Here is a 21,050-nt window from a genome sequence, read left to right on the forward strand (position 1 = left end):
ACATCGGTCACGTGACAAACTGGGGCGGACGAACTCAGGGAAATGCCAGTGCGCGTGCGCGGAGGGGAAGGCTCAGTGCTGGGGGGGAGCTTGGATGAAGGCCCAGGGGGTCGGGGTCACGCTCCGCCCCTCCCCCACACGCACTCCCATTGGCTCGGCCCGGCCTGGGGGCGGGGTCACGCTCCGCCCTCCCCCCACACACGGACGCCCATTGGCCCGGCCGGGGCCGGGGGCGGGGCTGCGGGCCGCTGTCACGTGCTCCCGGGGAGGGCGGAGCGCCCCGGCCTCTCCGGGCAGAGCCGGTCCGGGTCCAGCGGGCAGCGGCTGCGGGGCCCGGCCTGGGCACCCCGCCCCCGCAGGAGCCTCCGCCATGGGCAGCTGCGTGGGGCGGCCGCGCGGGGAGCGCCCGCCGGCCCCGGGCCACCCCCGCAAGCGAGCAGGTGAGCGGGGCCGGGGAGCCCCCGGGAGCCAGCCCCGCACCGGGCCTCGGTGGGTGCTGGGGGGGCCCGGCCGGCTCCCGCGACAGCAGACCCCCCCCGCCCCGCGGCCGGCCCCCGCGACAGCAAATCCCCCCTCCCCCCGCGGCCGGCCCCCGCGATAGCAAACCCGCCCCCCGCCCCGCGGCCGGCCCCCCCGACAGCCAACCCCCCCCTCCCCCTGCGGCCGGCCCCCCCGACAGCAAACCCGCCCCCCGCGGCCGGCCCCCGCGACAGCAAACCCGCCCCCCGCCCGCGGCCGGCCCCCCCGACAGCCAACCCCCCCCTCCCCCTGCGGCCGGCCCCCGCGATAGCAAACCCGCCCCCCGCCCCGCGGCCGGCCCCCCCGACAGCCAACCCCCCCCTCCCCCTGCGGCCGGCCCCCGCGATAGCAAAACCCCCCCCCCGCCCCGCGGCCGGCCCCCCCGACAGCCAACCCCCCCCCTCCCCCTGCGGCCGGCCCCCCCGACAGCAAACCCCCCCCCGCCCCGCGGCCGGCTCCCGCGACAGCAGACCCCCCCCGCCCCCTGCGGCCGGCTCCCGCGACTTCCCCCCGCCCCGCCCCCCCGACAGCCAACCCCCCCCGCCCCGCGGCCGGCCCCCCCCGACAGCCAACCCCCCCCGCCCCGCGGCCGGCCCCCGCGACAGCAAACCCCCCCCCGCCCCGCGGCCGGCCCCCGCGACAGCAAACCCCCCCTCCCCCTGCGGCCGGCTCCCGCGACCTCCCCCCGTCCCGCCCCCGCGACAGCCAACCCCCCCCGCCCCGCGGCCGGCCCCCCCGACAGCAGACCCCCCTCCCCCTGCGGCCGGCTCCCGCGACCTCCCCCCGGCCCCGCCCCGCCCCCGCGACAGCAAACCCCCCCCCCCGCCCCGTGGCCGGCCCCCCCGACAGCAGACCCCCCCCGCCCCGCGGCCGGCCCCCGCGACAGCAAAACCCCCCCTCCCCCTGCGGCCGGCTCCCGCGACCTCCCCCCGCTCCGCCCCCCCGACAGCAAACCCCCCCCGCCCCGCGGCCGGCCCCCCCGACAGCAAACCCCCCCCGCCCCGCGGCCGGCCCCCCCCCGACAGCAAACCCCCCCCCGCCCCTCGGCCGGCCCCCGCGACAGCAAACCCCCCCCGCCCCGCGGCCGGCCCCCGCGACATGCAAACCCCCCCCCCCGCCCCGCGGCCGGCCCCCGCGACAGCAAACCCCCCCCCGCCCCGCTGGCCGCCCCCGCGACAGCAAACCCCCCCCGCCCCGCGGGCCGGCCCCCCCGACAGCAAACCCCCCTCCCCCTGCGGCCGCCCCCGCGATAGCAAACCCGCCCCGCGGGCCGGCCCCCCCGACAGCAAACCCCCCTCCCCCTGCGGCCGGCTCCCGCGACCTCCCCCCGCCCCGCCCCGCCCCCGCGACAGCCAACCCCCCCCCCGCCCCGCGGCCGGCTCCCCCGACAGCAAACCCCCCCCGCCCCGTGGCCGCTCCCGCGACTTCCCCCCGCCCCGCCCCCGCGACAGCCAACCCCCCCCCGCCCCCGCGGCCGGCCCCCGTGACAGCAACCCCCCCCCCCCGCCCCGCGTCCGGCCCCCCCCCCCCCCGACGGCAAACCCCCCCGGCCCCGCGGCCGCCCCCCCGACAGCAAACCCCCCCGCCCCGCGCCGGCTCCCCCGACAGCAACCCCCCCTCCCCTGCGGCCGGCTCCCGCGACCTCCCCCGCCCCGCCCCCGCGACAGCCAACCCCCCCCCCGCCCCGCGGCCGCTCCCCCCGACAGCAACCCCCCCCGCCCCGCGGCCGGCCCCCCGCGACTTCCCCCCGCGGCCGGCCCCCCCGACAGCAAACCCCCCCCCGCCCCGCAGCCGGCCCCCCCGACAGCAAACCCCCCCCCCGCCCCCGGCCGGCCCCCCCGCCCCGCGGCCGGCCCTCCCGACAGCAAACCCCCCCCGCCCCGCGGCCGGCTCCCGCGACAGCCCCCCGAAGGTAGCCCGTGGGGGGGGTCTCCCCAGCTGGCTACTGAGCCACCATCCCTGAGCTCTGGGCTCCTACTTCAGGCTCGCGACTCCCCTCGCCGGCCGGGCACGGACCCAGGCTGGCACAGCGCTCTGCTCTGCCTGGGTCCCGGGGGTCAGTGCGCCGTGGCTGTCTGGCCAGTGGGGACCCCAGCCCTGCCGGAGAAACCCAGCAGCCCGGGCTTCATAGCTGGGTGTAAGGCAGCTCCCACGTGTGGCTGGCACTCGGGGTATCTGGACAGCCTCAGGAGTCTGCCCTGTGTAATGGGGCCGTGTACAATCCATGTACGCACAAATGTCCAACAGGCGTGTGCAGCCCGTGTGGACCAGCGCCGGGAGAGTGACAGCACCTAGCGCCTGTGCCGGCCAAGCCGTGCCCAGAAACTGCGTTCGCTGCCCCAGCCATGGACAAGTCAGGTGTGATGCTACCTGTCACTTCCCTGCAGTGGGAGTGTTGAGGGGGGCACGACGGGGCTCTCCCAAAGAGCTGCTCATGTCCGCTTGTCCCCCAGTGTCAGGGAGCTGTGTTGGCAGAGGCCAGATATCCCGCACTGAGGACTGCACTTTAGCGAGAGGCTGGCCTTAGAGAGATGAAAGCTGGGTAAGTCTGAGACAGCCAGAGCATTGCCTAGCTCCTGCCGTGCATTCAGGGCCAGACCGTATTCTGCCCTGCCCTGGGGGTGGCCTCATACAGCACAGCGGACTGGTCGTGCTTTGTACCCTGTTTGATTCAGGAGCTTCATATATCCTCTTTGCACCTGGAGCAGGATCCAGCCCAGGTGTGTAATGCTACCTGGTGTCTGGCGAGCCTTTCCTGCGCGGAGCAGGGTTAGCTGGGACTGTCCGGCTTCCATCAGGCCTCAACCATTGTGTGAATAGCCTTTTGGAGGGCGGGGCTTAGGGAAAAGGGAAGAATTCCTAGGAATTACCCTGGGAAGTATGAAACCCAAGTGCTCTTCACCTGCTGCTTCAGGACACAGGCTGACGATGAGTAGGGGACAGGGAGAAATATCCCCCTGGGGGGTAGGCTTGCACAGCTGGGAGCACGGTGCCATACCTCGCTTTGGCCACTACTGGAGACAGAAGTAGGGACTTGGGTGGGCCACTGTTCTGCTGGCAGGCTGGGCTGGCTGGATCCTCCTGGTCCTTTCTGCTTTGACATTTCCTGAAAATAACACAGCAGATTCTGTCCCAGCTCTTTATCTACCTACGGAAAAAGGGGCCACTTCTGCCAGTGCTTCAGGTGCCTTCAAATTTTGTTTGGGGGCTATTGCAAGCCCCCTTCTCCATGAGCCACCAGCGAGCGAGCAGCTGGAGTTGTGTATTGGAAGCATTCTCAGAGGAGTTCCTGTTGATGTGTTGTCGGGATTGTGCAAGTGCAAACCTTGTGGACTAGACTGAGTCACCTAGCAACAAACCCAAATACCCACCCAAGTCTGATTATTTACCGCCCTTCCCCAGGAAACAGCCACACAGAGCACAGACCTGCAGACGGGCTGTCCCCTGCTGAGACCCTGGCAGATCGTGGGCTATACAGGGGTGTGTTTGGTCAACATTTGGATGGGAGAATTGCAGGGAAACCAAGTGTTGGGAGAAGCGGTGTGGAAGAGACCCCGGCTGCTCATGAGCCTTAAAAATCCCCTGGGATTCTTTTGGGAAATGTTGTTTTGGGAACCTCAGTGTGCTGGCTGAATTCTAACCGGAGTACTGCTTTGTCTCTACATTCTCCTGCAGTTTCAGCTGGCTGTGGTGTGCATTGCTTTGTGTTCTAAGCTCTTGTACCGTTGCTGTTACACAGCTGCCATGCTGCACCTCAGAGGTGGATGCATATCAGTGGTGGGTGAAGTGATCCTTGCCTGTCCCTCTCTCCCTCGCAGAGGTGTTGTGATGTTTAATTAGTGGTGTGCTTGGGAACTGTGGGAGGGCTGTATTGATTGCACGGTGTGACTGCAGATTACGCCTGTGATAAGCAGCTTCAAGCATTCCATGCACCAGCCTCGCCAGGACTGGGGGCAGGGTGGCTGTGGGGCTGACTCACGCTCCCTTCCTGTCACACAGCCCTCCCCTGTCAGGCACTGGGGATAACTACTCTGTTTGTGGAAAGCAGGAGAGGAGAAACAGGCAGCGGGCTCACGGGGTGGGAGCAGGGACTGCGAGCGGCACCTTCCCAGAGAGGAGAGTCCCAGCGTGGCTCCCGGGCCTGAGCACGGACAGGCTTGGAGCCAGAGGGGTTTTTCTGTAGGAGAATGCCAGCAGCCAGGGCCCCAGACCTGACCAGCTTCCAAATCTTTGTGACCTGCCTAATAGCTGCTGGCGTGGCAGAGGTGGGCATTGGGGGAAACCCACGGGCAGAGGTGGCTGTTGGACACCAGGCAGCCCGGCAGGTTCCAGGTCCGGGCACCGAGCAGCCCGCAGCGAATGGTGTGCGCTCTGTGGCCTGCCTGAGCAGGCACTGGGCATGCTGGGTGCTTGGTGCCAGCGTCCAGGCTCCAGTGGGGAAGAGGCCTCATGGCGGGGGGGGGGGGGGGCACGTGCTGTTGCTCACAGCTGTATGGGAGCTGCTTACCCAGGGCCTCTTCTCCCCAGCCTCTGAGCTGTGCCCAGTGGGGCTGTACCAAGGTGGCTGCAGGACTCAGGGTGATTGGTGCCCAGGTTCTCCCAGCTTGGGTCTGTCCTCACTGCCTTTTCCCCAGCTTGTGGCAGGTGTGAGCAGATTCACTCGCACGAGTCCTGCTCTGCGCACCCTGCGAGCTCGTTGCCTGGTGCCAGCTGTACAGTAGGGTTGGGCATGGGGCTCTCTGTGGCGCATGGAGCAGGGCCGCCACTCTAATACTGCAGCGTCTCTCCGCTGCAGGAACAGCACCCCATCCATCGCTCCTTCCACCTGCTGTGCTCCTGCCTCCTTTCCCTGGGGTCGCCACTCCCCACTGCGGCACTATACCCGAATTCTCTCCTCTGCAGAGCCCTGGCGGGGTAGGACTCCTCACTGATTAGCCAGGGGTCTCAGCTCCCTGCTCTGTTTGTTTGTGCAGCTGTGTGGCCGTGCGAGGTGCTTCACAAACAGCTCCTTGCTGCTGAGCTCCCTGGGGCAAAGCTGGGGGGCTGGGTGCCCCCTGCTCCCATCAAAGCCATGGGGAAATCAGGCTGCTGGTGTAGGTGCCTAAACAGGGGGCCTAGCCTTGGTCCCCCATTCTGAGAGTCTAGGCCTTGCCCCAGGTGTAGCTGTGCAGCTGCTCTGCCCTCTTGCTGCCTGCCTTGCCCTCCCCCCGCCTCCCCCCCCTCAGCTGGGCAGGGAGGCCCAAGTTGATTTTCAAACTCCTGAACTAAGCCATGGTCTGGGGAGTTTGAGCTGACAGCTGGGCTCCTGCCTGGTCCCACGGGAGCTCGCCCTCCCTTAGCCATGTGCATGCTCCTTCCAAGGGCAGTACTGGGGGAGCGGAGCCCAGAGGAGGCCTTCACTCCTGTGGCCGGACTCGAACCCTCGACCCCTCCTGCCGTTCAGGGCATCGGCAGCAACTGGCCTGGGGTCTGAGTTGGAGGTGCTGGGAAATCTGAGTGCAGTGAGGGTGGATCAGCAGCTCTTCCCGGAGAAGCCAGTTCTGCATTCCTGCGGGCTCCAGCTGTGAGTGCCAGCTGGCTCGGCTGGGTCACCTTCTGCTTTCCTGAGCCCATCAGCTCCCCACCGGACATGCTGGCTGCTTAGGTTTTCTTGCAGAACGTCTGCCCTGCAGCACTCCTCCTGCTCCCAGCCACGAGCCCCTCCAGGGCAGCCGGGGAAGTCTCCCCAGGGACTGTGCTGGTGCTGTGAAGCTGGGAGCACAGAGCTCCTGGGGAAAGTCACTCGCTGCGCATGGGGTGCAGGACAGTCCCAGTAGCTGGGACAGCACCTGGCTGTGTGCATGGGAGACAGGGCTGGTTCCTGGCCTCTTGCCCCGGTGCATGGCAGGAGCACCAGGACTGCAGCTAACTGGTGTGAGATGGAGCAGGCTTGATGGGGGTGCAGCCCATGGAGACGCGTGAGCCAGGCTGACAGTCGGGGTGGAGCATTGCATACTGGGATCTGTTCATCGTGGGTCATGCTGTAGGGTTCATGGGGCTTGTCCCCAGGTGCTGAGGTCAGAGCGTGCCACTCCCAGCCCAGAGGAAGGGGGCAGGCAGCCAAACCTGCTCCCCCGGAGCAGCCTCTCCCCCCTCCAGCCCTGCCATGCCCTGGCTCTCCCACATACACCTGGTGACCTGGCATCTTGGACTGGGCCCTTTCTTCCCTCTGGGCTTCCCCTGCGTTGGCAGGAGGATCCGGAGTTGCTCCCATAGCGCGAGCTGCTCCCTTGGCTCCAGAGGTGTGCAGCGCTATGGGCTCCTCTCCAGGGCAAGGGGTGAGCTGGCCCAGGCTAATGAGCACTCTCTGGCGGTGAAGGCGGGTGGGTCGCTGGTGCTGCCCGGATGTGCCCAGAGACTCTGCTGGTTCCTGCAGGGCGGCTGCTCCAAGCATTGCTTGGGTTCCCGAGACATCTCCCTGCGGGTTTGGGGGGTGCAGTCCTGGGGTGGCGCCTGCTGCCACTCCCCCTGGCTTGGACAACGCTCCTCTCAGGGGCAGTGTGCCGGCTGCAGATTGGGTCTCTGCGCAATAAAGGGGCTGGTCTCTGGACAGTGGGGAGCCAGCCAGGCCTGGCAAGGTTTACAGTGAGCCGACAGCTGGCTTGTGATCTTCCTTCTGCCAGGCTGGAGCAGCATGGGGCTCGTCAGGGGAGAGCGCAGGGCCAGGGGCGCCCTCTGGCAGGGCTGGGGAAAGATGGACCCACTTGCTGCAGCTACGCTGGGGTGAGGGTCTGCAGCGTCCTGCCTGGGTTCCAGCCTGGCTGGGTGAGACCAAGGCCCGGGGGCAGCTTCTGACAACTGTTGTAGGGAGGGTTCATGAAGGTGGCTCCCTTTCGGGAGCTAGGCTGAACACAGTGAATCTGTTGCTGCTGAGTCACTGCATAGGGTTCAAGTGTTTCTGGAGTTCTTGTCCCTGTGTGTTTAAAATCCCCCGGGACTCCCCACAGGCTGAGACCCAGGTGTCCTGGGAGGAGACTATGGGGAACCGGGAGTGTGAGGAACAGCTCCCTTCTGGGGATGGATCCGTCAGGGGACGGACTGGGAGCCCCAGGACTTGACGCTAGGCCTGGTCTACGCTTTAGCTATGTTGCTGGGAGTGACAGATCCCTCCCCCCCGCCCCCCTCTGAGCACCGTGGCTACACCGCCAACCCAGTGTGGACGTGGCTCAGCCAATGGAGCGCCCCCCTCCGAGCACCGTGGCTACACCGCCAACCCAGTGTGGACGTGCCTCAGCCAATGGAGCGCCCCCCTCCGAGCACCGTGGCTACACCGCCAACCCAGTGTGGACGTGGCTCAGCCAATGGAGCGATGCCTCTCTCGCTTTAGCTACCGCTGCTCAGAGATGGGGCGTTCCCATGGCGATGGGAATCCTAGAAGATCAGGGTTGGAAGGGACCTCAGGAGTCATCTAGTCCAACCCCTGCTCAAAGCAGGACCAACCCCAATTAAATCATCCGCACCAGGGCTTTGTCAAGCCTGACCTTAAAAACCTCTAAGGAAGGAGATTCCACCACCGCCCTAGGTAACCCATCCCAGTGCTTCACCACCCTCCTAGTGAAAAAGTTTTTCCTAATATCCAACCTAGACCTCCCCCACTGCAACTTGAGACCACTGTGTGGAGGAGCCCCTGGAGTGATGACAGCTGTAGGGAAGGCCCCTTGGGGGGTGAAGTGATGTGCCCTGGCAGAGGGTGAGGGGGGATCTGGGCACCGGCGCGTTGTCTGGACCATGGGCACGGCAAAGGCCTGTGCCCCATCCGGGCTAGGTCCATGCTGCACCAGGCTCCTGACCCCCGTCTGGAACAAGTCTCTGAGGAGAGCGTGACACCAGCCAGCTCCGTTCTGGGCTTGTGCTGGGGGTGGGTGGGGAGCTGCTGCCCCTCCCCGTAGGCTCCTGCCAGAGGGCAGGAGCCTAGGGGTGAAGGGCAGCCAGCTGCACCCTCGCTGCTCTGCCACACTGGCCTGTCCCCAGCGCACTGCGAGGTCACCTGGTCCCCGCAACTGGCTGTGGCCCCAGGCCGAGTGCCGAGAGCCCTGAGCGCACAGATGTGTCTGCTGGGCTCCTGCAGGCGCTGGCACAGTCAGCTCCCTCCACTCCCAGAGAGGGCAAGAGCCCCCAGGGCTGGGAAACCCGCCGCTGTGCGGCCACTGGGCTCCTCACTAACACGAAGCCAGCAGGGCCACCAGCAGGAACGCCCCCAGGCTGCAAGTGCTTCTTCCCGGGGTGCTGAGGGACCTCCGGCCACGTCTGCCCCCAGTGCGCACAGCTCTGGGACCCCGCTCCAGAAGCAGAAGACTGGGAGCACAGACCCATTGCCTGCTGGGCTACCCCACGTGACTTTCAGCCTGGCACCCTCGATTACAAAACTCCCAGTGCCAGTCCCTGCCCCTCCTGCCCCACATCTGTGCCTGGCACTTGCATCCTGCAGGGTTTGCCCCAGACCCCTGCAGACGGGTGCCCGGTTCCAGCCCCGCAATGACTATCCCAGCTGCCATCCTTAGCCGGTACCTGCTGTACCAGTTTGGGGCTTCCTGCCTGAGTAACCCCCTGTGTCAGTGAGTTCCACAGGCTGCCAAGCTCACATGCCCTAGCACCATCTGCTTTGTTGGCAGTGCTGGGCAACAGGCAACCGCTTTCAGGCAAGTGTCTCCCTTGAAACTGCAGGGGTGTCAGGGAGCCAGCATGGCATTTCCCCAGTCTTGCGAGAATTGCTAGGGGCTGTTTAACAATGGCTCATGCTCCCACAGGCTGCACAGTGTCCCCGGTGCCCTGACAAAGAGGAGAGCACCCCACCCTTGCTGAGCCGCCAGCCCTAGCACGGGGCTGGAGTACTGGGCTCAGTGCTGACCCAGAGGGGCCATGCCCAGCACTGCCCTGTGCAAAGCCATAGACACCGCTGCTGCACGAGCAAGGGGAACCAGCAGGAGGCAGCGTGTCCTGCAGCCCCTCCCGCAGAGCTGGTGTGTGCGGGGGGTGGCTCCGAGCATCACTTCCTGCTGGGGGATCTCTCCACGTGCCAGGGTAGCAGCCTGGGCCCACTGGTACCTGCGCACACTGCGGAAAGGTTGAATTTCCATCTCTTCCCCCTGTGTTGGGGAAAGTGGCATGTTGGCACTGACCCACAGCCTCTGCCCCCCACATGCCCTGCAGCAGCCCAGCCCCCAGCCTGCCCCTGCTGTCTCTCCTGGGCTAGCCAGGGACTCTGGGATGTTGCAGCTACACACTGACTGCAGCCCCGTGGAGTCGCCTCTTGTCACGGAGTCCCCGGGCGATGCTCTGGAGCTGCTCCCCCCGAAGCCAGGCAGGACTCTGGAGGAGCCTCCTCTCTGGGAGCAGCCTGTCTGCAGGACACCCAGCTCACCCGGCTTCCCCCTTCCTGGGTCTGACCTCGGAGCATCCAGCATCCTCTGCCCCTCCCTGCGCTTCCCACAGCCAGTCTGCCTGGGTGGGGTCCTGGGGAGGCCAGAGGGTCCTGCCCCCCAACTTCACAGTCAGACGTGACTCTCAGCCAGCCAGTAAAACAGAAGGTTTATTAGCCGACAGGAACATGGTCTCACACAGAGCTTGTAGGTGCAGAGAACAGGACCCCAAAGCTGGGTCCATTTTGGGGCGCAGGGAGCCAGACAACCCCATCTGCACTTCACTCCTCGTCCCCAGCCAGCCCCAAACTGACTCTCTCCAGCCCCCTCCCTCCCGCTCTGGGCTTTGTCCCTTTCCTGGGCCAGGAGGGCACCCGATTCCTTTGTTCTCCATCCCTTTAGTCTCTTGTTAGTCTCTAAGGTGCCACAAGTACTCCTTTTCTTTTCCTTTTTGCGAATACAGACTAACACGGCTGCTACTCTGAAACTTTTCTTTTTTGCAACCCTTTAGCTCTCACCTTGCAGGGGGGAAGGGCCCAGGCCATCAGTTGCCAGGAAACAGAGTGTCGGCCATTCTCTGTGTCCAGACCCCTGCCCACACCGGCCCTCTAGGGCTCTGCAATGATCATACCCCCCTATCCCCCCACCTAGATACTTAAGAACTGCAGAGGGGAAACTGAGACACCCCCACAATATTCAGAGGAAACATTAAGAACAGTCCCGCTTCGTCACATCTCTACACCCAGTGCATGGGCCAAGCCCCTGCCCTACAACTCCCCATGTGCTGCTCTAGCTGGTGAGGTACCAGGCTGGGGGGCATGTATGGGTGCTGGGTCTCTGCAGAGCTGATCTCGTTCCATGGGGGCCAGGGATTGGCCGTGCTTCGGCCGTCCCCAGCACCGTGGGGAGCGACGTCACTGGCTGTGGATCCGGACCGGTTGCTGTCGGCGATGCCAGCGCTAGGAGGGGTGGGGAGCAGGGTGACGGGGGTGGAGGGTGAGTCTCCTGGATCCTGTTGGCCTGGCCCCAAGCGCAAGAAGTGGCCCAACCTGTCTTGGTTTTCCTGCGGGAGGCCGTGGGAGCTGCCGAGGGGGTGGGGGCTGCCTGGCCAGGCATAGAGCGGCACAAGGCGACTAGAGACCGCGAGAAATAGAACAGGCTTAACTTCTGCGTCCCTGCCTACCTGGGCCTGGCTCCCTGCGGGGCCTGCCTGCGCGGGGCGCTGCGCGCTCTTCCCACGTCTCTAACCAACCTCCCGCCCTGTCTGCTCCACACGGCTGCCTGGCCTGGGCCCTTACTCGGTGTCGGCTTCTGGCCATCCCCCGGTGATGGGAACGGAGAGGGAGTGGCGGCCGGCTGGGCCATAGCACTCCACACAAACCAAAGCGCTGGGTGGTGCGGGGGGCCGCCTTGGCTAGCCCCGGGGGTGGCAGCGCCCTTCCAGCGCCTGAGACTTCCCCCCCGTGCTCTGCCCTGCAGGAGTCCAACACCCGTCAGAAATGCAGCTGCTTCTGGGGCGCGAGGGAGTTGTGAGCGGCACAAACCCTGGCTCTGATGCCCAGGCTGGGCAGGCAAGACCTCGGCCTTTGAAGGCCTTCGCCCGACAGTCCCTGGCCCCCGCAGTGCGATCTGTGAGGCAGGTGCTATGTCTGGGGAGGAGGAGCTGGGTTGGTGCTGCCGGGCTGGAGCTGAACTCACCTGACACTGGCGGGAGCTGTGGTGTCTGCGGGCGCTGAGCAGTCCAGGGGTGCAGTGACATGTGGGTGCGGTTGGCCCCATGCCCAGCTCCCCATGGCGGGACCTGCTGGCTGGGTGCTGGCCCACTGGCGATCGCTATGCTGGGCCTTGAAATGGAATTGGATCCTAGCTCCACCCTCCCTGCAGCCAGGTCTTACAGCCGGGGCGTCTGGAGCCGGTGAGGCTGCGCCCAGAGGGGTGAGGGCAGCCCAGGCTGTGACGGCCGGGAGCCCTGGTGCCCCGCGCTCAGGGGATGGAACCTGTGGCCCTTTCTCTGCCGTGGAGCAGAGCCCTGCGGCGAGGGGGCCCCGACCCTGGCCTGTCTGCCAGCCCCCCTCGGAGAGTCCCTGAGCCACCTGGGCTGTGCTCGTGGCCTGACACTGGGCTTGTGGCTCCAACGCATGGCAGAGCTGGGCTCGCTTTGGGGATGGGGTGTCCTGTGTCCCATGGCAGCGCCGCAGTGAGCAGGGCCCAGGTCGAGGGAGCAGGGCTGGGCCGGGTTTGCCAGGGCCCATCTGAGGCCTGGCTGCGGTGATCTCTGGGCCATGCACGGGGAAGTGCGTCGGAGCGAGCTGGGGCTCAGAACTGGTCTGGTCTCAGAGCAGCGCTTGAATTCAGGCTGGAGTGGTGGGGGCAGGGCCCCTTCTCTGTGCGAGCTGGAGCTGACTGCCAGGGCATGGGGCTGGAGACAGGCTCAGCTGCCCTCTTCAGCCATGGGGGGATCGTGCGCGTCCTGCGGCCCTCGTGGGGGGGCTGCGCTGGAGCCCGGCCTCCCTTTGGGCCAGAGGGTGAGATGGCCATTGGCACAAGCACCGAGGCTGGGCTCAGGTCTCTTTTCACAGCCCACACAGGCTGCTCCGAGGGCATCGTGCCAGTGTCCCCTGGCCGAGCAGGGCCCTCGGAGCCGGTGTTTGGAGGGCAGGGGGCTGGTACAGGCTGGGCCTGTGGGTGGGCTGTGCTCACCCACCGGAGCACAGGGGCGTGGATGAGTCCTGGCTGCAGCTGCTCTCCCCACCTTCGCCCTTCAGAGCCCCCTGCAGCCCTGAAGCAGCCGGCCCAGCCCAGGGCGGCTGTGATCTCTACCCTGGTCCTCAATATCTACCACCTGAAGCTCCCCCCAGCCCTTTCCCTGCCCCGGCATGCCCCATGGCCCCTGCCCCAATGCCCCCCGCTTCCTGCTTGTGGGACAGGGCGTCCCAGGGAGCCCCCAGTTAGTGCAGGTGGCCTCAGTGCGCACGCACGCACGCACACACACACACATACACCTCTCCCCGCCTGGCCTGGCGGAGCTGCCTTGCTCCGTCTCAGGGGAGCCTGGCCTCTGACATGGCCTGCAGAGCATGGGGGGCTGGGACTCCTGCCCTCGGCTCCCCCTTCCCTGGGCAGCAGCCCCCCGACAGGTGCCCCCTGCACTCCCTGCCCTGGTGCTATCCCCATAACTGCAGGGTGGATTTGAACATCCAGCCCTCAGAGCAGGTCACTGCCACGCACTGACTGGCTTACCCAGCCATGCCCATGGTCTCTGAGGGAACCCAGCTGTCTAACGTGCCCTGTACAGACACCCCGGAACAGCCTTTCCCCGCATGCCCTGCAGCCCCCGAACACAGAGCGAGAGGAGCCTGGGGAGGGGGGCAGTGCCCGCCTCTTTGTCCAGTCAGGCTCAGGGCGGGTTCTTGCTGGGAGACAGTGCTGGCATCCACAGCTGAGGCCCTAGTAGCACTGGTGGCATGGGGCTGCCTCTGGGCACTCCCTGCAGGGCTCCCAGGGGGTTCAGCAGGCCAGGCAGCAGGGTGCCTCCCCTGGCCAGGTGTGTGCCCTGGTCCCTGTGCCCGGGGCTCGAAGTCACAATACCAACCAGCCAGCTGGCTGCCAGCATATTGACTGCACCTGCACGGCTTGTTCCCTGGCTTTCGGGACCCCTGCTATGCATATGGCTCCAGGGCCTCACTGGTCCACTGTGCAGCTCCCTTGTGACGGCCTGGCATCAGTCCCCTGGTGAGGGTGCCCTGGCCAGCAGCCAGTCCCTCTCTGTACTTATGGGTGAGTTACGCCTCCCACCTTGTCCCTGGGGGGCAGGGGGCACCATGCCTGTTCTACAGATGGGGAAACTGAGGAATGAGGCAGCGACTTGCCCAAGGTCACATGTGGCAGGCAGGTAGAGAACCCAGGAGTCCCGGCAGCCCCATACATTACTGCCAGTGCATCCTTTCTTGTCTGCTCCTCCCCTGCCCCCAGGAGTGGCTGAGCCCGATAATCCCCACACTCTGACTCAAGCTAATTCCCTGGCTAATTCCCTGAGCTATAAATATTGCCCTTGCCCAGGGGCCTCTAAGTCACTGCAGCCTCCTGGCAGGGGTAGGATTAGAGCAGCTGCCTGGGTGGGGGGGGACGGGTGCCTGCCTCCGGCCTGGGCTCCCAGTCAGGCCTCTCCAGAGGGTGGGACCTGCACCCATTCCTGTTAGCAGGGCAATCAGAGACCTGTGGGCCCCCTCTGCCCCGACGGAGAGCCACTGAGGGGGCTGGTGTTGCCCTGCAACGGGGCTGGACAGGGCCCCTGGGACCTGTGGGGTGTCCCTCCTGGATGGGGAGGGGAGCGAGCGCGCACTTGGACTATGCCAAGGGCAGGGGTCTGCAGGCGGGTGCTGGCCCAGCTGTGCTGGGGGCAGGGGTCTGCAGGTGGGTGCTGGCCCAGCTGTGATGGGGGCAGAGGTCTGCAGGTGGGTGCTGGCCCAGCTGTGATGCGGGCAGGGGTCTTCAGGCAGGTGCTGACCCAGCTGTGATGGGGGCAGGGGTCTGCAGGCGGGTGCTGGCCCAGCTGTGCCGGGAGCAGGGGTCTCCAGGCGGGTGCTGGCCCAGCTGTGATGCGGGCAGGGGTCTGCAGGCGGGTGCTGGCCCAGCTGTGATGGGGGCAGCGGTCTTCAGGCAGGTGCTGGCCCAGCTGTGATGGGGGCAGGGGTACTGCGGGGCAGGGTCTGCAGGCAGGTGCTGGCTCGGGGTCCCTGCTGAGCTCTCTGTCCCCCCACCCAGGCCGCAATGAGCCCCTGCGGAAGGAGTGGCCCAAGTGGAAGAGCGACTATCCCATGACAGACGGCCAGCTGCGCAGCAAGCGGGACGAATTCTGGGACACGGCGCCCGCCTTCGAGGGCCGCAAGGAGATCTGGGATGCCCTGAAGGCAGCTGCCTATGCCGTGGAGGTCAACGACCATGGGCTGGCCCAGGCCATCCTGGATGGCGCCAGCATCACCTTGCCTCATGGTAAGCAGGATGGGGACGGAGGGGGGAGGGGGGAGGGGGACAGGGACTTCAGGCCGGCAGGGTGGGAGTGGGACATGGGGCAGGGACTCGGGGCCAGAGGGGCAAGATGGTGACATACAGTGGGCCAATGGGGCAGGATCAGAATGGGGGCCAGGGCTTTGGACACACGGGCAGGGAGGGGGATGCAGTTCTGTAGGAGAACCGCTGCAGGGCAGACAGGTTCCTCTCCCTGTGCAGGGGGAGACACCAGTGGTGCCATTAAGAATTGAAAGAGGGCTCAGGGAGGGGACTGGTGCCTGCACAGCAGGGTGGGAGGGTTCAGGGAGGCAGCTCATCCCAGGGGCCCTATGACACTAACTACCCTGCCCCTTGTCAGCAGGGAGGCCAGGGCTGACTGTGTCCCTTCCCCTCTGCGCTGCGCCCCCGCAAAGCAGGGCATGTTGGCCGGGGGGGTGACCCAGGAGTGGATCCTGCACTGAGGAAGCCTCTGGAGCCTGCTGGCCGGGGTGGCTGAGATGGGCTCTACCCCTAGGGTGAAACCTGGAAGCTGCTGGAACCGCTGTGCCCCCAAACCATTCAGCTGGGTTGGCCTCTCAAACTGCTCTGCTGATGACACACAGCCAGCCCCTCCGGGCCCTGTTATCACCCAACACAACCACAGGTGGCACCACACACCCAACTGAGTCACCTGAGTGCTTTACCTAAGCCACTCATGGACCAACAATGGAGGCACCAGCCAATGTCCCAGCTCCCGAGCCTTGCACTCCTACTGAAGTGTAAACCCAGAATTATACCGTCCTGTACAGGGGTCTGTACGGTGCAAGCTCATTAATTAGTCCACTTCCCCCTCAATGTGGGGAAGACAGGCACCAGCCTTTGTTACAGAGCTGAATTTCCCTAACGCTTCACCCAAAAACACACTGGTTAAGATAAAACATAAAACAGGTTTATTAACTACAGAAAGATAGATTTTAAGTGACTATAAATGATAGCAAACAGATCAAAGTAGGTTTCAAAGTAGATTACCCAGCAAATAAACAAAAATGCAATTTTTGAGCCTGGGAGTAGCACTTCCCCCCGTTCAGTCTTTGTTCCTCAGGTGTTTCCAGGTGTTGAGTTGGAGAGGTAGTGAGGCCCCTTGGTAGTGTCACTTCCCCCTTTTAGTTTTTCCATATGGCGGGAACTCCTTTGATCCAAGCCAAGTCCTCAGCTCAGTTTATGGAAAAATACAGGTACCAAAATGGAGTTCAGTATCATGTGGTCTGGTCACATGCCCTTGCATGTCTCCCCGAGTCATAGCAGCCATTATCCATAGGCTATCTGAAGGGTCCCCAGGTGAGGACAAGCCTTTCCCATGGCCCATTGTTTCCACTGATGGGCCATTAGCACAGTCTAGCTTCTTCCTTATTGTACCTGAAAGGCTAGCTGTGGGTGTGACCCAGAGCAAGCACATTTGAAATACAGATACAAGGTCAATAGTCAGAACTCCAGACACACAAATGATACATGCCTACAAATAGGATAATCATATTCAGCAAATCGTAACTTTTCCATTGATATTTCACACAATACATTTTGTATAAGGTGCATCATAATCATGTCATAATCATACTATTGGGATGAATATTGGGCAGTGTCACACTGGACCCAGACCATCTGCCCGCAGGGGCTCCCTGTGCCCCAGCCCTGCTGTGGGAGTGCTGGGGGGAGAGACTCCCAGACCCCACTCACCCCACCCGGGATCGGGGTCTCCCTCAGCTCAGCTCCAGGCATGTGGGCAGCTCACGTGGCTTGGGCCCGTGGCTTCTTCCAGACTCAAATGAAGAGCCCCAGAGCTGTGCGGCTCGGGGGGTTCTGGCTGTGTCTAGTCCAGGAGACCCAGCTCCCGCAGCCGGCTCTCAGATCCCAAAAGGAGAATCTGTCTGACCACTGGCACTGAGCCGTGGTGCCTGAAAGGCCACGCTCCTCCTGGGGCTGAGAGGTCTGTAGGGGCAGGGAAAGGGGGGAGGTAAAGAGCTTCAGGAGGCGGATTTTGGGTGTTCTGGGCTGGAATACCTTCGGGCTGCAGGTTGGGATTGAGGGGCACCATCAAGCTATTTTGGGGGCAGGGGGACCCCAGGGCTGGAATACCTTCGGGCTGCAGGTTGGGATTGAGGGGCACCATCAGAGCTATTTTGGGGGCAGGGGGACCCCAGGGCTGGAATACCTTCGGGCTGCAGGTCGGGATTGAGGGGCACCGGCAGAGCTATTTCGGGGGCAGGGGGACCCCAGGGCTGGAATACCTTCGGGCTGCAGGTTGGGATTGAGGGGCGCCATCAGAGCTATTTTGGGGGCAGGGGGACTCCAGGGCTGGGCTAGCAAGGGCTGCAGGTTGGGATTGAGGGGCACCATCAGAGCTATTTTGGGGGCAGGGGGACCCCAGGGCTGGAATACCTTCGGGCTGCAGGTCGGGATTGAGGGGTACCGGCAGAGCTATTTTGGGGACAGGGGGACCCCAGGGCTGGAATACCTTCGGGCTGCAGGTTGGGATTGAGGGGCACCGGCAGAGCTATTTTGGGGGCAGGGGAACCCCAGGGCTGGAATACCTTCGGGCTGCAGGTCGGGATTGAGGGGCACCGGCAGAGCTATTTTGGGGGCAGGGGGACCCCAGGGCTGGAATACCTTCGGGCTGCAGGTCGGGACTGAGGGGCACCGGCAGAGGGGTCTGTGTTGTTGTGGCTCCTGCCCGTGCTGTATCTGCCTCCAGCTCCTTCCCCTCACCCCTTCGCTGGTGTCTCTGGCTCCCCCACAGGGTCCCTGACCGAGTGCTACGACGAGCTGGGGAACCGCTACCAGCTACCCGTGTACTGCCTGGCGCCACCTGCCAACCTCATCCTGGAGCGGGGCGGTGACGAGAGCACGGAGCCCCCGGAGCCTGCACCCAGCGCCCGGCGCGAGTTCCCACTCAAGGTGCGGCTCTCCACTGGCAAGGACCTGCGGCTGAGCGCCAGCGTGGCCGATACCGTGGGGCATCTGAAGAAGCAGCTGCAGGTCCAGGAGGGCATCGAGCCGGGCTGGCAGCGCTGGTTCTTCTCCGGCAAGCTGCTGACGGACCGCACGCGGCTGCACGAAGCCAAGATCCAGAAGGACTTTGTTATCCAGGTGATCGTGAACCAGCCGCTGGTGCCCAGGAACTGAGCTGGGCCAGCTGACGGGCGCAAAGGCTGCTGGGCCCCAGGGAAAGCCAGCGGGGCCCTCGGAGCCAGAGAACTGAGTCTCCACCCCAGAGGCGACAGCACTTGGAGCGTCACCTGCCTGCGCTCACCTGCCGGGCACACAGCCCTGGGCAGAGCCGCACCTGCGGGGCTTGCGCTCGCCTCTGCGTCGATCCTCCCCGCCCCTTCGTGCCTGCTGCTGCCCCCTGTGCCCCGCTGCAGCCGCGGGCTGGGGGCTCGCTGGCATCAGAACACAGCTGCCCCATCAAAGCCCTTTCCCTGGAGGAGGTCTGCACCCAGCAGTCTCAGGAAGGGCTGCCAGGGTGGGCACGGCGCCTTGGGGTGTGTGGGGCCTGTCTCACCCCATCGGCACTTGGACACTGTCATAAAATGGTTTAGAGGTTTGAGACCAAATCACTTCCTGTGGGAGCCGCGTTTCCAGGGACCCTGCAGTGCCCACGGCGCCAGGCACCTCGGGCTGCCCTCCCGAGACTGGCTCCTGTGGCGAGCCAGCCTGGGCACTCGGCCCTGCTGCATGTCGCCCGGCACCTCCCAGCCAGGCCAGGCGCAGGGCAGGGGGCAGCTCTCCTGGTGTCTGTGGGTCTCCATATTTATCAATAAAGCCTTTTTAGCTTCCCCCAGCCCCGCTGCCTCCAGCGCCTGCTTTCACGTCAGCCAGGGCTCGGGCACAGGCATGGCCTGGCACACCTCGGACTGCTCCTTAGAGCTGCCCCTTCCCAGCCCAGCCCTTGGCCCTGCTGGACAGGGTACTAGCCTCACCCCAGCCCCCCCGCCACTCACCCCACTGCTTCTCCCATGTCACCAAAGGGGGAAACTGAGGCACAGAGGGCCAGCGACTCCCCGGTCACTAGAGCAGAGCTGAAAATTGAACCCAGGCATCCTGGTGCCCAGTCTGCTGCTGTAACCACTAGGTTATGCCGCCTTCTCTGGTAACTGCCTAACTGCTGTTTTAGCCACTGATGGGCCCCTCCCCAGCGTATGGAACCCGAAGCAGCCTCTGCCCACCTCCTGGGCTCCCTGCCCCCTTAGGCTGGCCAGCACCAGCCCCTGGCACCTGTCTGAGCTCAGCCACCCTCTGCGGCTGGCTGCTCCCCTGAACATGGCCCCTTCCCCAGAGCCTCTGGACTCCGACAGGAACTTCTGGCCCCACCTGCACATGGACATGCAGGCCTGTGGGGCATCACCTGGCTGCTCCTGGTGCCCAGGGGCCTGACCGACCCCACTGGGGTCCAGGCGCCTCTTCCCATCTCAGCCCATGTCCCTATGGGCTCGGCAGGCCAGCGGGGCGGGGCAGGAAGACCTGGGTGCTTGCTGTGGGTGCCGCCAGCCCCTATCATCCCCAGGAAGGCCCTGCCGGGGCACTGCCTGTCCCCTTCTCAAGCCCAACCCACCTGGCCCTGCCCCCCAGCACAGCCCCCAACGAGTGGGGCACACAATTGAGCTTGGCTCAGCTCTGCCCCTGGCTGGGAGGGTCCTATGCCGGCAGCACCCCCTTGTGGCAGCAGGGGCTACACGTTTGTCTTGGCTGACGTCCACCTGCCGGCCGTGGGGTCCGGACAGTGCTCTGCCCTGGCAGGCGGCTCCTCCCAGCGGGGCAGACTTGGCCCGCTCACCGCGGTGCCCGTGTCTGGGACGCGCCCACCTTGGGGCGACTTCAGGGCCCCCTGCGGGGACTGCTGGTGGAGAGGTCAAAGGTCAGCACAGGGAGCATGGGGCGGGGCGGGGGCAGCTGGTGTCCCCCACCCCTCGGGAGGCCCACCACCATGACGCAGCCCATGAAAAAGCTGGGCCAAAGCAGGAGGTGGAGAGCCCCCCATGTGTTTCACCAGCCCCCAGTGTGTGGGGAGCAGAACCTGTTAGCCCCGAGCGACTCGCACTGACCCTGGGCTTCCCCACCCCCCGGCTCCCCTGCCCTGCCCCCCAGACTCCCCCAAACCCCGGCTCCCCCGCCCACCCCCCGGTTCCCCCGCCCTGCCCCAAGGGCTTCCCTGCCCCCTGGACTCCCCTGGCTCCCCACTCCCCGGCTCCCCCGCCCTGCCCCCCAGACTCCCCCAAAACCCGGCTCCCCCGCCCACCCCCCGGTTCCCTTGCCCTGCCCCAAGGGCTTCCCTGCCCCCTGGACTCCCCTGCCCCCCCGGCTCCCCACTCCCCGGCTCCCCCGCCCTGCCCCCCGGACTCCCCCACCCCCCGGCCTCCCCCGGCTCCCCCGCCCCCCCAGCTTCCCCACCCCCCGGCTCCCCAGCCCTGCCCCCCAGACTCCCCCACTCCCCGGTTCCTCACCCTGCCCCTGCGGCTTCCCCACCCCCCGGCTCCCCCGCCCTGCCATCCTCCGCCTGCCCCGCAGCGGCTGGCTGACAAATGGGGACGTGCAGGGGTGAGGCTGAGCACGGTGCCCAGAGCCAGGAATGGCTCCCACCCCCCACGGCCTGGCTCAGCACAAACTATTCCCACCATTCCTGACTCCCCGAGTGGGGGTGGGGGCACAGGCCGGGGCGGGGGGGTGAGAGGCGGGCCAGAGGGGCGGGGATGGGGGTACAGGCCAGGGGGGCAGGTCGGGGACGGGGGTACAGGCCAGGGGGGACACAGGCTGGGGGGGCACAGGTTGGGGGGTGCGGGGACAGGGGCACAGGCCAGGGGGGCGGGGATGGGGGTATAGGCTGGGGGGTGGGGCACAGTCCGCGGGGGTGGGGACGGGGGCACAGGCCGGAGGGATGGGGCAGGGATGGGGGCACAGGCCGGGGGGGCACACGCTGGGGGGGGTGGGGACGGGGCACAGGCTGGGGGGAGCACAGGCCGGGGGGGCACAATATGGAGGGGTGGGGAGGGAACAGGGGCACAGGCCGGGGGGTCACAGGCTGGGGGGGTGGGGCGGGGGTGGGGTCACAGGCCGGGGGGCCTGGGCACAGGCCGGGGGGACAGGGACGGG

At 65.8% G+C, this 21,050-nt stretch overlaps 1 protein-coding gene across 2 annotated transcripts; it reads left to right on the top strand.

Annotated features, from left to right (window-relative positions):
• The first annotated feature begins 269 nt into the window (after window positions 1-269).
• On the top strand, window positions 270-18,746 carry UBTD1 (ubiquitin domain containing 1). 2 transcript variants are annotated; one of them, XM_043519391.1, is made up of 4 exons: window positions 323-440; window positions 2,907-3,061; window positions 14,682-14,909; window positions 17,701-18,746. In XM_043519391.1, the coding sequence occupies exons 3-4, from the start codon at window positions 14,735-14,737 to the stop codon at window positions 18,084-18,086; spliced, it is 561 nt and encodes a 186-aa protein (XP_043375326.1). In that variant the 5' UTR covers window positions 323-440; window positions 2,907-3,061; window positions 14,682-14,734; the 3' UTR covers window positions 18,087-18,746. The 2 variants fall into 2 exon arrangements, with proteins under 2 accessions (XP_038264785.1, XP_043375326.1); XM_038408857.2 differs by lacking the exon at window positions 2,907-3,061 and having other exon boundaries at window positions 270-440.
• Window positions 18,747-21,050: the final 2,304 nt, after the last annotated feature.

Source organism: Dermochelys coriacea, chromosome 7, assembly GCF_009764565.3.
Source record: "Dermochelys coriacea isolate rDerCor1 chromosome 7, rDerCor1.pri.v4, whole genome shotgun sequence".
Classification (NCBI taxonomy): domain Eukaryota; kingdom Metazoa; phylum Chordata; order Testudines; family Dermochelyidae; genus Dermochelys; species Dermochelys coriacea.